Source organism: Uranotaenia lowii, chromosome 3 (genome assembly GCF_029784155.1).
Source record: "Uranotaenia lowii strain MFRU-FL chromosome 3, ASM2978415v1, whole genome shotgun sequence".
NCBI classification, from domain to species: domain Eukaryota; kingdom Metazoa; phylum Arthropoda; class Insecta; order Diptera; family Culicidae; genus Uranotaenia; species Uranotaenia lowii.
The window spans coordinates 185,298,582-185,313,551 of record NC_073693.1 but is presented as its reverse complement, the minus strand read 5'-3'; the positions used below and the strand labels follow the sequence as shown (position 1 = coordinate 185,313,551).

The window sequence follows — 14,970 nt, the reverse complement described above, 5'->3', positions numbered from 1 at the left end:
AAATTTACAAATTTACAAATTTACAAATTTACAAATTTACAAATTTACAAATTTACAAATTTACAAATTTACAAATTTACAAATTTACAAATTTACAAATTTACAAATTTACAAATTTACAAATTTACAAATTTACAAATTTACAAATTTACAAATTTACAAATTTACAAATTTACAAATTTACAAATTTACAAATTTACAAATTTACAAATTTACAAATTTACAAATTTACAAATTTACAAATTTACAAATTTACAAATTTACAAATTTACAAATTTACAAATTTACAAATTTACAAATTTACAAATTTACAAATTTACAAATTTACAAATTTACAAATTTACAAATTTACAAATTTACAAATTTACAAATTTACAAATTTACAAATTTACAAATTTACAAATTTACAAATTTACAAATTTACAAATTTACAAATTTACAAATTTACAAATTTACAAATTTACAAATTTACAAATTTACAAATTTACAAATTTACAAATTTACAAATTTACAAATTTACAAATTTACAAATTTACAAATTTACAAATTTACAAATTTACAAATTTACAAATTTACAAATTTACAAATTTACAAATTTACAAATTTACAAATTTACAAATTTACAAATTTACAAATTTACAAATTTACAAATTTACAAATTTACAAATTTACAAATTTACAAATTTACAAATTTACAAATTTACAAATTTACAAATTTACAAATTTACAAATTTACAAATTTACAAATTTACAAATTTACAAATTTACAAATTTACAAATTTACAAATTTACAAATTTACAAATTTACAAATTTACAAATTTACAAATTTACAAATTTACAAATTTACAAATTTACAAATTTACAAATTTACAAATTTACAAATTTACAAATTTACAAATTTACAAATTTACAAATTTACAAATTTACAAATTTACAAATTTACAAATTTACAAATTTACAAATTTACAAATTTACAAATTTACAAATTTACAAATTTACAAATTTACAAATTTACAAATTTACAAATTTACAAATTTACAAATTTACAAATTTACAAATTTACAAATTTACAAATTTACAAATTTACAAATTTACAAATTTACAAATTTACAAATTTACAAATTTACAAATTTACAAATTTACAAATTTACAAATTTACAAATTTACAAATTTACAAATTTACAAATTTACAAATTTACAAATTTACAAATTTACAAATTTACAAATTTACAAATTTACAAATTTACAAATTTACAAATTTACAAATTTACAAATTTACAAATTTACAAATTTACAAATTTACAAATTTACAAATTTACAAATTTACAAATTTACAAATTTACAAATTTACAAATTTACAAATTTACAAATTTACAAATTTACAAATTTACAAATTTACAAATTTACAAATTTACAAATTTACAAATTTACAAATTTACAAATTTACAAATTTACAAATTTACAAATTTACAAATTTACAAATTTACAAATTTACAAATTTACAAATTTACAAATTTACAAATTTACAAATTTACAAATTTACAAATTTACAAATTTACAAATTTACAAATTTACAAATTTACAAATTTACAAATTTACAAATTTACAAATTTACAAATTTACAAATTTACAAATTTACAAATTTACTTACAAATTTACAAATTTACAAATTTACAAATTTACAAATTTACAAATTTACAAATTTACAAATTTACAAATTTACAAATTTACAAATTTACAAATTTACAAATTTACAAATTTACAAATTTACAAATTTACAAATTTACAAATTTACAAATTTACAAATTTACAAATTTACAAATTTACAAATTTACAAATTTACAAATTTACAAATTTACAAATTTACAAATTTACAAATTTACAAATTTACAAATTTACAAATTTACAAATTTACAAATTTACAAATTTACAAATTTACAAATTTACAAATTTACAAATTTACAAATTTACAAATTTACAAATTTACAAATTTACAAATTTACAAATTTACAAATTTACAAATTTACAAATTTACAAATTTACAAATTTACAAATTTACAAATTTACAAATTTACAAATTTACAAATTTACAAATTTACAAATTTACAAATTTACAAATTTACAATACAAAATGATTCTTTGATAATATATTATTTCTAAAAAAATATTTATTTTGCCATCGAATAAATATCTATAATAAAAAATACTTACCGAGAACAACCAGTCCATTTCCAATCAGCCCCGAAATTCCGATAATTCCAAAGAATACCGGTACCATCATGGACACGATTTTCTCAATGTATGTCGTGTTTCCGGGATAGCTCCTGAATGTTTCATTGAAAAGTTCGAATGTTACGTTCCATGAAGTGTTTTCGTACATATTTGCACTTCTTTTTCTGTTGTGCTAGCTTCAACCACTGATATTTAGTTGCACTAGCTCGGCCTGAGAGTTTGCACTTTGCCCAAATATGATTCAGAGCAGCTGGTATTTACATCCTACAAACAGTTGACATTTGTCATCTTCGATTCACTTTAGGCTTTCATTTTGGATAAATGAAAATCGTCACATGTGTATAACTTATTTTAATAAACGGCTCAACCTTTAATGCTATTAATAACAAAATAATAGACACTTCTGAATTTTTTTCTACTTATTACCTACTTACTGGTTTTCAACATTTAAAGTGTTATACCGCAAATAAATTTTTGGTCTAAAATCGATTTTCTGGGAGCCGTTTTATAGTTCTTGTCATTAACGTCCTCTTTTTTATTATCTTGTAATTTTTTACATTTAGGTTATAGTTCTCGTTTATGAAAATTTTCAAAAGTTTATTTTTTTAAACATTTTTATCTATAAACAATTTTCATTTTTGCAATTTTATTAAAATGTGGCGCAGTTTTCGATTCAAATAAAATTTTAAAAATTCAGTATAAATCCACTGGAGTTCCGAAAAAGGCAGAAAATCGACTTTCAACCATTTTGATTCGAAATAAAAACAGATCTTGATGTTTGTTTCATACATTTTCAAGTCATTTGGCATCAAAATTAAAATTGCAATCAAAGACGGCGAAGAAATCTATTCGGAGAATTCAAAGATTTGACGTGCTCACGTGTTATATCCCGGGAACAGTCAAAGGCCAAGTTCTACAGATTTTGCATTTTTGTATTACTGAAAGTGTTGTGTTTGATTTTGAAGAACATATTTTCATTGCATAATTTATAAATTTAAAGTTTTTTTTAAGTATGGTACGATCAGTCGAGATATCTCGTGGTTGATCCTCAATGTATTTTATGAGCAACCTACACAGAAAGAAAATTGCATAGCCTCCCTGTTTATGAATTGTGCATAAGATAAGCAATTAAAAATACCAGCGCGTGGTGAATTTCAATGGAAGAAGGAAGATGAATATAGATAGGTAGCTTCATGTTTGGAAAGAATGTAATAGTGCCGCAAGTAGCTGGAAGCACAGAAAACTGGCACTTTATTCTCACGTACAGCTCATTAAATTTTACTGCGACTGCTATTCCCATACCCATACCGTAAACAAAATTGAGCTGCACCATTACATTCCATATGTATAGGTACACCTACTGTCATAAGGACATTTTATTAGATTACTTAGGATTTCCCTCAGTTCAGTTACGTAAACCGGTAATCACATCAGAGGACCATTTCTCAAAACAAGTATCTATTAGGTAGTCAGCCCAGTTCCGTTCCCAAAGTGGCTATTACCGCTTTTATTTTAACAGGGACTTTGGTCTACAGATCAACGTAAACATCGCGGAAAAAAAAGAAAACATCCGTGGAAAATTAAATTGACCACCGAAAAAAAAAACCGGATGAATGAGGACAATTTTAGGGTTCTGTTCAGCTTTGTTCTGTTCAGCTTAGTCAGTCCATGTTGAGATTCAAGTGATTTTGTTTGTCTAATATCAATTTTTAATTTGGTATGTTGTTCCGTGCCTGACAGAACCAAAATTAACACTAAACGTACCGGAGGCGGTCAAATGACGGTTTTTGAACTTTAAACGATGATTACGCCTTATATAATTGTTTTTTCGCAAATTTAACGACAGGACTATTTTTGTTTTTGAAATGCAAGTATTTTTGCGTTTTTAATTTTTTTTAAGTGTTACGGTTTTCGAATAACGTATGTGGTATACCTATTCATACCGCGAGCGGTCAAATGACGGCAAACACCGTTTTCGCTAAAACTCCCTTGTTTCTCGACCGATTTCTACCAAATTTATAGTTTTGAAAAGCTTATAATTCGACTCAAATGTGTTTTTCAGACAATTTTCAGCTATAATCAATAACTTTAAAGTTATTTACAGTACAAGAAAAATTTTATGAAAAAACATGCTTCAGGAAAAAGGTTGTAAGCGCTCGAAAAAAATTTCACTTAGTGCCTGAGAAAGCTGAAGTTAGAAGCTATATGTTGCACATATGGAAAATTTTTTTAAAAATTTTCTAAGATCAAGGCCACAAAAAATGTAAAAAAGTTGTGTAAAACCCGTACTTTTCAATCAATCAACTGCCAAAGCTGTTCCTGTTACAGTAGAAAATTTTGAAAAGTGAATTGAAAAGTAGACGTAATTTGTCACATTTTGGCATCTTTAGATTTTTGAAATACGAAGTACATAATTTATGACGACTTTTCAAAGGTAGCTGTTTTTCGAACTTTTTATCAATTTGGATTTTCCAAGACAATTCCTACACCTAAGCTCAGCTTTGCACTAGATTTTGAGTACGTTAACGTAAGGTTTAGGCAATAAAACTATATGCAAAAGAAAGAAAATTTCATACCGGTTCTAGTGGTGTAACTGCATTGGCGGTGCAATGCTTGGCAAAAATATGATTGATTGATTGAAAAGTACGGGTTTACACAACTTTTTTACATTTTTTGTGGCCATGATCTTAGAAAATTTTTAAATTTTGTTCCATATGTGCAACATATAGCTTCTAACTTCAGCTTTCTCAGGCACTAAATGAAATTTTTTTCGAGCTCTTAATAACTGATTTACAACCTTTGTCCTGAAGCATGTTTTTTCATAAAATTTTTCTTGTACTGTAAATAACTTTAAAGTTATTGATTGTAGCTGAAAATTGTCTGAGAAATATATTTGAGTCGAATTATAAGCTTTTCTAAACTATAAATTTGGTAGAAATCGGTTGAGAAACAAGGGAGTTTTAGCGAAAACGGTGTTTGCCGTCATTTGACCGCTCGCGGTATGAATAGGTATATACAAAGTGTCGGTATGTTTAGTGTTAATTGAGGAAGTCATTAAGCCTGTAAAAACAAATTTTTCAACTGAATCAAAGCAATCGAAAGATTCCCTTTAATTCAACCACGGTACCGTGGTTGAATCTTTCGAATGCTTTGATTCAGTTGAATCATTCAACCAAGTAGGCTCACAACACAACAGAAATTTTTCAAAAAAAATCATCTCTCAGAACGTAATCCAGAGGGAAGTAAATATTTCACTTCACAGAAACACATTTTCCTGTTTTGTTAAATCCAGATTTTTCAACATTTGTTTTCAACGGGATTAAAGGTTTAAAACCACACCCATAGAAGAGGTTGAAAAAATCCAATGCCAATTTAATAAACCTCTGTGGCGAAAATGCAACTGGCATAAGAACTCGAGCTCCCAAGCAAAATGGTTCAAGACCAATCCATTCAAGCGAACCTAGAAAAACATTTATGAGACTTTCATCCTATTGGATAATTCATTCCACACCCATAGAGGAGGTTGCACAAATCCAATGCCAATTTAGCAAATCTCTGTGCCGAAAATGTGCTGAAAAGTGTACTAAGTCAAAGATGATATGTTTGAAAAAGCCTACCTACCTACCTAAGGGTCCGGCGTTGATTGACCGACTTAGATTTGTAAAACAGAAATTTTCGGGCTTTGTTGGGAATAAAATTAGTAAAACAAGGAAATCTGGAATGCTCACTTTGTAACATTAAGTATGAGTATGAAAATGTAAAATTAATCTTAGTTTTTCGATCATTATCGAAATTTGCGTTGATTTATACACTCTACATCCATTTTTATTATGAACAATCTGTAACTGTAGTTGACTAAATAGGATCAATCGACTAAAGTGAATTCCACTATTAAATTTTTATTCCAATTTTAACCTAAGATTTGAAACTTTTCCAATTGATTAAGCCCATATTTCCTACTTTTGATTCTGATGTGATGATTTTTTAAAATTATCATCTACTAGAGGAAATACCTTGAATTCAGCATATCATTCTTTAAATGACCATTCATTAATATTTCTATATTGTAAATCTCATCTTATTCCTAATTTATGATTCTGTGTCTTGAAAATTTGATTTCCGTTCTGAATTATTGTTTTCGAAGGTAACTTTTGACACATTTAGAGGAACTTCTGTTTGACAAAAGCCTCTTATTTCTTAGAACATTTTTAATTTTAAGTTTAAGTTAAAGATATGAAAGTAAAATACACATTTGGATTTGAATTAGGTATAAATTTTGCAATTCCTGCTTTCCTCTGATTGTAACTTTAATTCTCAATTTTGTATTTTAACTTGATAGTATAATTTAATAATTTTATAATTTAATTAATTTGATACTTTGAATTGTGGGTCTGAATAAATCCGATTTTAGGTTTTGAATTTCACTGTTGAACTGTCTATATCCCCAAGGAATTTGAATTTAATTCTGTTGTATTTTTTATTATTGATTCTTTGGCTGAATTCATAATGTTACTTCCCAATAGTCATGTGGGAAGTATTTATTCTGCTTTCGACGTAGAAAACACCAAATGATGATTAAATGAAAAAAGATTTTAATATCTATCTGTATTTTTTTTTCTAATCCAGAGATTTTTGGGTGGTGATAGAGTTATTGAATAAATTGTGAATTGAATTTTGCATTTAACAACTCTGAACAGTCATATCAGGTGTCTAATGCTCACCTCATTTTAGAATCTAAAGTAGTGCTATGTTCACTTGCGTTTACAAGGAATTCAGATTCTGATCACAGTAGGGGAGAGTGGGGATACTTGATCCTCAGGGCCGGATTAAGCCTTCGGGGGGCCCGGGGCAATTTTTCTCGGGGGGGCCCTACGATTCAATTTTTTTTTTCAAATGCTATCCTGAACATTTTAAACGTGTTAAAGGACTGGAGATGAGTTCAATGTACTCTCTTCAAATTGCCATGTTGTCTGTGTAGAAGATGGTTTCTGGTATCTTCAAATAAAAATTATTAATCAATCAAGTGCAAACATTGCGGAAGAGTTTAGAAATTTCTCAGCTCTGATTTGAGCTTCCAAATGCAAAATTTAATTCTCAATTTTTTTAACCCTTATCACCAACTAAAACTCTTTGATTTAGAATAATGACCGGATAGATATTTTAAATGTTTTTCATTTCATCATTGATCGTCTGGTTTAGGCTTCATCGAGAAATTTTCACCTTATGGCAATTGGAAAGTATCATGAAGATTTTAAAAATAAAATACAAAATTCAAAAAAAATAAACAAAATAATGAAATTCAAATTCTATAGTGATACCGATATAAGAGTTTCAGATTTCAAAGTTTTAAATACGGTTATTTTCAGAACTAAAATTCAGTGTCTTAAATCTAAATCATAATTTCAAATCAAGTTTTGAGGAACGAAATATGAATTGAATTAGAAAAAAAAATTGAGATTCCAGATCCAAAGCAAAAATTGCACCAAATGTGTATTTCAATTTTATACCTTTGAAACACAAACAAAACGTTTTCGTGGGATGTTTATGAGTATGATTCTCATCAGATAAAAAAAAAGTTATAAAATTGTTATTCTGAATGTGACAAAAGTTTCATTCGATGCTCCCGAAGCCAAAAGGATATAAATAAAAAAAATATCATTTGAAAAAAAAACAATTCAGAATAGAGATCAAATGTTTAAAATACAGAATCAGTTATCATTGAAAAAAGTCAGATGAGGAATCCAAATGAATTAAGAACCTAAAACAAAGATCATGAGTTCTCAAAATTCAGAAAAACCATGGAACTGAGTTTCAGTAACTTAAGTAACAAAACAAAACTTGAAAATCTCAATGAACAGAATCTGGAAATATAAAATATGAAAAAACATAGGAATATTCATGTTAAAAAAATCACTCAATGATATTAGCAACTCAACTATGAGATCGTACACCCATAGAAGAGGTTGCAAAAATCCAATGCCTTTTTAGCACATCTCTGTGCCGATAATGCTCTGAAATGTGCACTGTGCCGAAGACGGTATGTTTGAAAAACCGTAACTGGCACAAGGACTCGGCTCCCAATCAAAATGATGACCACTACATTCAAGCGAAACAAGAAAATAATTTTATGGGATTTCCTTCCTATTGGATAATTCATCCCAGAAACAAGAAAATAAAAATTAAAACCACAGCGCTGTACTGAGAATCGAACTCACATCACCAATTGTAGCGTCTTGCCAGTCCGACATTCTAACCAGTGTACTATTCGAGCTTCATGCAGGACGAGGTATATTTGTCATAGGGTTTCTGTTACCGATCAATCACAAAAAACGTACAACGGCGGCTTCCCGGCGTTTGGCCTCCTTTCAATGCATTCCTTTGTCTTAAGATGGAAACGGGAAAGGGAACGGGAGTGAAGGAACGGGAAACCCATTGAATGAGAACTGTGCTTTGCTTACTGCCTGCTATTACATACACACGCTACATATACACAGCTGCTAAAGCCGGGCAGCTTGGCCGGTGTTGTTTGCCGGTAAATTGAAGGAATGTTTTTGTTGTTGCTTTTGCTACATACACACGCACAGCTTAGCCGTGTTTGCCGGTTGATTGAATTAGAAGGATGTTTTGGTTGTTGCTTTTGCTACATTCACACGCACAGTGCTCGGTTCGCTGGCTGCCTGGTGTTGGCCGGTATTTATTTCCATCCTTCTTCGGCTTGTGATGCGATTGGGAGGGACGCGAAAACGTTTTTATTTTGTTTCATTCAGACATACGCAATTCGGTTACGCTGGGAGGTTAATGCCGGTGGGCGCAAATCGAATCAGTGCCGGTCGCGTTATCTTCTTGTACCAATGATGCTATGAAATTGACTACACGCCATTGGCACAGAGGCTGAATTTTGGGTGTATTAATGATGGTTTGAGAATGATCATTTGGAAGATGATATGCTAAATCCAGGATATGTACTTCAGAATATGGTAAAATTTATTTGAAATCAGTTGAAAATGTTTAAATACGAATTTTAAACCTAAGACAAAAATTGGGATGGAAATTCAATTAAAAAAACTCAGTTCTGTCGATTGGTTCAATTTAAGCAACTCAATTTTTTTTTATAGATTTTATTTTCAAAAATTCAAAAGGGTGTAGAATATATCAACCAACGAAAATTTCAATGGTAATTATTAAATAGTGAAAAGTTATAATAATACCCGGTTTTAATCCGGATACTGATAAAAATTTTCAAATGTTTATCATAAGCTTCTCTGTTCTCTCTTAGCACTGTGAGCCACTTTTGACGAAATGAGCTGCTATTTTAGAGCTGTAACCGTTTCTTGAAAAGTTAACGTAATAATAAACATTATAGTTGTGCAAGACGTTTGCATGTAATGAAAATGAGGAGATGTTTTTCTTTATATTACCTTAACGAGCCTATAGTAAACAAAGAGACGAAATGTCACGATTGGAATTTTTCCTTTTCTGTCAGTGTCATTCCAATCGAGCAGAACCAAGCAGTCTTAAAGGCAGCCCTACAGCAGGGTTGCAAGCTCATTATTTGGAAAGGGATCAGATGGCGCCTCTTTGTTTACAGTCTCTTTATTTTACCTCACTGAGATGTTTCGATAAAAAAAAGAAAACTTGAGGTGTTTTTCCTCATATTCTCTTGATTTTTTTTCGAATTCGGTTTACATTATTTTTGTCCAGATATTGGGTTGAAAATTATGAAATTCAATACCAAGATTTTGATGATCTCAGTCCGAAAAATGTGGAAGAACTTCTTCACTGCTTCCTCTAGAGTCTAGGGTAAGGTTGCCAGAATTTTTTTTAGCACTTACCCGGGCCGAACAATACGGGCTATTTTCATCTAAAAACCTGGCAAAATCCGGGAATTTGATTCCAAAATGTCGACCAAAAATCCGGGCAATATCCGGGCAAAGTTGGTCCAAATCCAGGAATTACTCACCATGAATACATAATTTTTTTTTTCATCCCATTTTTTCCCATTTCATTTTTTTTATCAGTTTTTAAATCGTATTTTACGCCTACAAAAAACTTCTCATGGTTATTTTTATAAAACTGGTTCAAAAAATTTCGTTTTAGACGCATAAATAAAAAATTATTCAACACAATTTGTTTTTTTGTTGTTTGTTTTGGCAAATAAAGTGAAAAATCCGGGCAAAATCCGGGCATTTTTAACTGAAATCCGGGCAACCGGGCCGGGCCGAACTTTTGTCAAATTTTGTGTTAAATATCCGGGCAATCTGACAACCTTACTCTAGGGGCCCTCCTTAATTTATGTAAGAGAAAAACTATTCTAGATATTATTTAACGGGGGGCCCTTTAGTAGTTATATTTCAAGTTTTTATACCAATTTTCTTGCTTTGATTTATTTTCATAGATTAGTAGAAACTGAGGTAGTATGATTAAAGTAATGTAAAAAAAATTCGTCGGGGGGCCCCCCTGACCCGGGGGGCCCGGGGCGATTGCCCCTTTTGCCCCCCCTTTAATCCGGCCTTGTTGATCCTCTTTTCTTATTTTCACCATATCTTTTTGGAAAAATTTTGGAAAAACTTCAAGTTTCTATGCTCCAAAAATTAGAACGATACTTGAACCCGTTGATGAACTAGAAGCATTTTCGTGGGAGTAAAAAAATGCGATTTTTCTGAAGTTAGGGGAGCCCTAATCCTTGTATAAAAATCAAACAAAACCCCAAGATAGAATGTTAATTCACTATTTTGGTCATGTTTGTTCTCATTTTACAATTTATAGCAGACATAAGAAGAAAATTCTATCACCGCTATTTTTTATAACTAAGAGAAAATTAATTATTTTTGCTCTTTTCGTCAGACAATTGTTTGATAAATATTAGTTTTAGGATAAATATTAGTAATTTCGTAATCAGCAATCATAACGATTAATTCAGAAACAGAATATGCCGTTTGGAAGGGGGATCAATTGTACCCAACTCTAGGGATCAATTGTACCCATAATCAACATTTTAGAAAACTTTTTCTGAAAGAAGTTGAGAGTTTTCCATTGCTTTGAAAATATGGCATTTTGAAGTTCATTTTACGCTCGAACGATTGATACATTGGAACAAATATTTTTATCATAATTTTCCCATGTAAGGAACATTTTAAAGTGATGAAAAAAGATCTTCAAGTTACATTTTGTGAAATTTTTCAAATAAAGTTCAATTACTCAAACAATAATTTTGTTAAAAATTTTTAAACTACAAGCATTGTTATTTTGCTCATTTTGGCACATTTTTCTAGAACATTTGATCTTTGTAAGACATTCCAGTTTCGAGATATAGCTAAGGAATCGAGTATCCCCAGGGATCAAGTATCCTCATTCTCCCCTAAAGATTCTCTTTCGCGAGTTATTTCACCCTTAACTTTCCACCATTCAAATATGAATTATAAATTTAAAATAAATAACCTATATTATGAAATTCAAAAACAAAAATTTAAATTTCAGATATGATTTTATTTAATTCTGTTTGAAATGTATCACATCAAACATTCATATTATGGATGGCCATAAAAAAAATACAAGTAGGTACTGCCAAACAGAAATCGAATATGAAATATTCGTAGTGAGAGTTTAAATTAAAAAAAAAAAAAGAACAAAAAGTATTTATAAAAGTTGTTTCAATATGACGGAATTGGTGTTGGCGACAGAGATTCAAATTCATCTCCCGAACACAAAACCTGCATTCAAAACTATAACACAAGGAAACAATATTCACAATTTCTGAGGTGCAAAGAATTTGAAAACAGATTTCGATGTTTTTAGGAGCATTAAATGCAAATTTGTATTTTTTTTTATCAGCTCTTGTTTCCGATATAAATTTTGAAAATACAAGGTTCATTGGAAAAATTTGTGCACTTTTTAGAAAAAGTGTAAAATTTCTAAACAGTCTAGAAAAAAGGTTTTAACTTAATGATCAATTTTCATGAAGACTGTGTCATTGATCGATTTAACTCTAAACTGCTTAAAGAAGGGAGAGAAAAAATCTGACAAAAAAATCGAGTTTGGGACGCAAAAATCTTCCAAAGTCAGTTTGCCTCGGTTTTAATTTTTCCCTTCTGAAATTAAACTATCCCCTTATCATTCCACTATACTTTTTATTCGGCAACAAAGCTATCAATCATGCTAAACACTCAGAAGATCTTTTAGTGATTTTTAATCAACACTCAAAGATTTCAAGATCTACAGCAATTATGTCACCGATAATGCTGTCAGCTAGTCTACACAATAATACTGAAATTTCAAGTTAAGATTTAGCACTACGTTTGATATTCTGAATCTGAAAGCTTGGCTATTTCAATTGCAAATGATTGAGACTCTTCACTAAATAAAAGTATTAACTTTCAGAATTAACCCTTCATTTCATAATTTTTTATTATAGGTAATTCAAAATTACTTAAAAAATTATGAATTATGTGTTGGTGCCTACATGAACAATATAAAAGACTAATCCCTTTTTTTATAATTTATTTGTTGTAGTACAATTAAAATTGAAAATTTTGAATGATAACTTTAAATTCAAGAGCAAATTGCATAAAATTAGGTTCCAGAAGCTTCATATCCAGGAACTGATTTTGATAATCGTATTTTCTACTTAATATATATTTAAAGTATTGATTTTATATATTGTGTTTCCAAATTTAAAATAATAATTCTAAATTTCCAAATCACAATTCAGTAAAATACCCAATGAAGAATTTAATGCCCGTTAGTTATGTTAGTTAATTAGTTTATCGGCCTTATCGGTGAAATGTAAAATACTTCCGAAAAATTATAAAATATCAGAGCGCTAATATTAATGAAGATAGCTTGAAAATTATTTTTCTACATTTTTATCTCCCAACAACGTGTGTATTAATTTTCATTGAAAAAAAAAACACTTATATAAAGAGAAATTCTATAAAGAGCTCTTAAAGTGACAATTTTAAAATACCAGATTTACCTACAAATGAAACAAAATTATCAACATTTTTTCGCAGAGGATATTATAGATTCGCTGGTTGTTTTAAAAAAGGATGTTTAGTTGTGTAGAAGGATATTGAAATGAGTATGAAGAGAAATTTTGATAAAGTTTTCATTATTCATCTCTTGTTTCATGGGAGAAGGTAGAGCAGTGTGAAGCTTTTATTGTAGACTCATTTGCAACTGACCACCACGCACAATTTTTTTTTGAATAATCAACGGTTTTGTCTGTTCTCGATTTGATTATGATAGATTTTGAAGGAAACTGTGCTAAATATTTTATTCCTTTTGCTCCTGCATCGTAAATAAAATTTAAAAAAAATTGGTCGGATAGTGCATTTTACAGGCAACAAAATATTGTCAAAAGCGTGTATGTCCGATAACTAGGAAATTAGCTATCAGCAAAAGAAAGTGTCCCATTTCTTAACAAACTAAGCTTTAGTTATATTTAAAAAAAAAAGCGTTAGAGAAATTGTATGTAAATTTATAAAAATGTTAATAACGGAACTTATGTGTCTTTTTGAAATTCGTCACATGTATAACAATTGTGGATTTTCAATATTAAATATCTGTGACAGAATTCAATTTGGTATTTGAATTTAAGTTTAATCAAAAAATAATCCTACGCGAAACTCATTCTAATACCGCACTGCGAGCTAGAAACCAGCAGATGCCAATCAAATACGTCGAAAATTATCAGCTTATCCAGCTTCGCGGCGCTTGTTTGTGTTTCAGATGAAAAAAAATATTCCAGTATCCTTTTCAATGGTTCCATAACAAGTTGTTGCCATCAGGAGGAAACCATCATATCCTCAAACACATCAATACGTTACATGTGTAAATAACAATTCAGAACACTTGTTGCTAGCTAATCCAATCTACAAAATTGCTTTCAATCTTTCTCACTTTAAGCATCACTACATCAAAGTTGTAACACAAAGCTTCTAGATTATTTGATAGAAACTGCAGACGAGACTGTTTTCCGAATTTTCCAACCGCACGACGCAAAGCTCGGAACGAGACTAAAGTTGCTATCATGGTGTGAAGCTGATATCACTCCCGTATCTTTTTATTTTTCTAGATGGAAATTCAAACACGCGTCGAGGAAAAATGGCTGTATGAAGATTTCAATGGATGATATCGACATGATTCTCATTTTCCGACTGTTTCCGGCAATGCAAAGCGAACCATAAAAACCGGAGAGCGCCAATTGATAAGATCCTTCCACGTTGAGAGAATGGAAACACATGGCATGGCATGGTCCATAGTTACAGACAGCATTCTGTAGCTCTACCCTCTCGCAGCTTGGTTTGTCATTCGTCGTGGACTCGTGGGCAACAGGTGAGGTGAGAGTTTTGAAACATCGGAATTCAGTATTCACGGTGGCGTATGTGTGAGTTTTGAAAATCGATAGCCAAAATAACTTTACAGCAACGCTGATTTGTTTGTAGATATCGAGGTTGATCAAGTAAAACTGTACGTTGAATTGAAAATCATTGGCATGGAAGAGGCAACCATACGAATTTTTATAACAACTAGTAGACTTTTTTATCCGTGTACGGTATACATGTAAACGCGTCAGCACTAAATTTTACTTTGGAAGTCCGGACTTCCGACTTCCGAAAGACTTCCGACAAGGAAAGAGAAGGACTAGATTGTCGGAAGTCTGTGTTTTGTTGCCAGTTCACCAGCGACGTTTCTAAAATTTTTATTAAAATTCACAATACACAGCAAGAAAAATTCGT

The 14,970-nt window shown here is 30.0% G+C and overlaps 1 protein-coding gene across 9 annotated transcripts in view; it reads right to left on the bottom strand.

Moving 5' to 3' along the window:
- The window catches only part of LOC129754276 (allatostatin-A receptor), a 54,152-nt gene extending 39,729 nt beyond the window's left edge, over positions 1 to 14,423 (bottom strand). For 2 of the 9 annotated variants that reach the window (XM_055750232.1, XM_055750235.1), the window contains exons 1-2: positions 14,059 to 14,423; positions 2,213 to 2,609 (exon numbers count right to left, since the gene is read on the bottom strand). In XM_055750232.1, the coding sequence (XP_055606207.1) occupies positions 2,213 to 2,381 (169 nt within the window). In that variant the 5' untranslated portion in view covers positions 2,382 to 2,609; positions 14,059 to 14,423. Of the gene's footprint in view, positions 1 to 2,212; positions 2,610 to 2,659; positions 3,653 to 14,058 lie in introns of those variants that run through there. The other 7 variants (XM_055750238.1, XM_055750237.1, XM_055750233.1 and 4 more) reach the window with 7 other exon arrangements.
- Between the last annotated feature and the right edge of the window lie 547 nt (positions 14,424 to 14,970).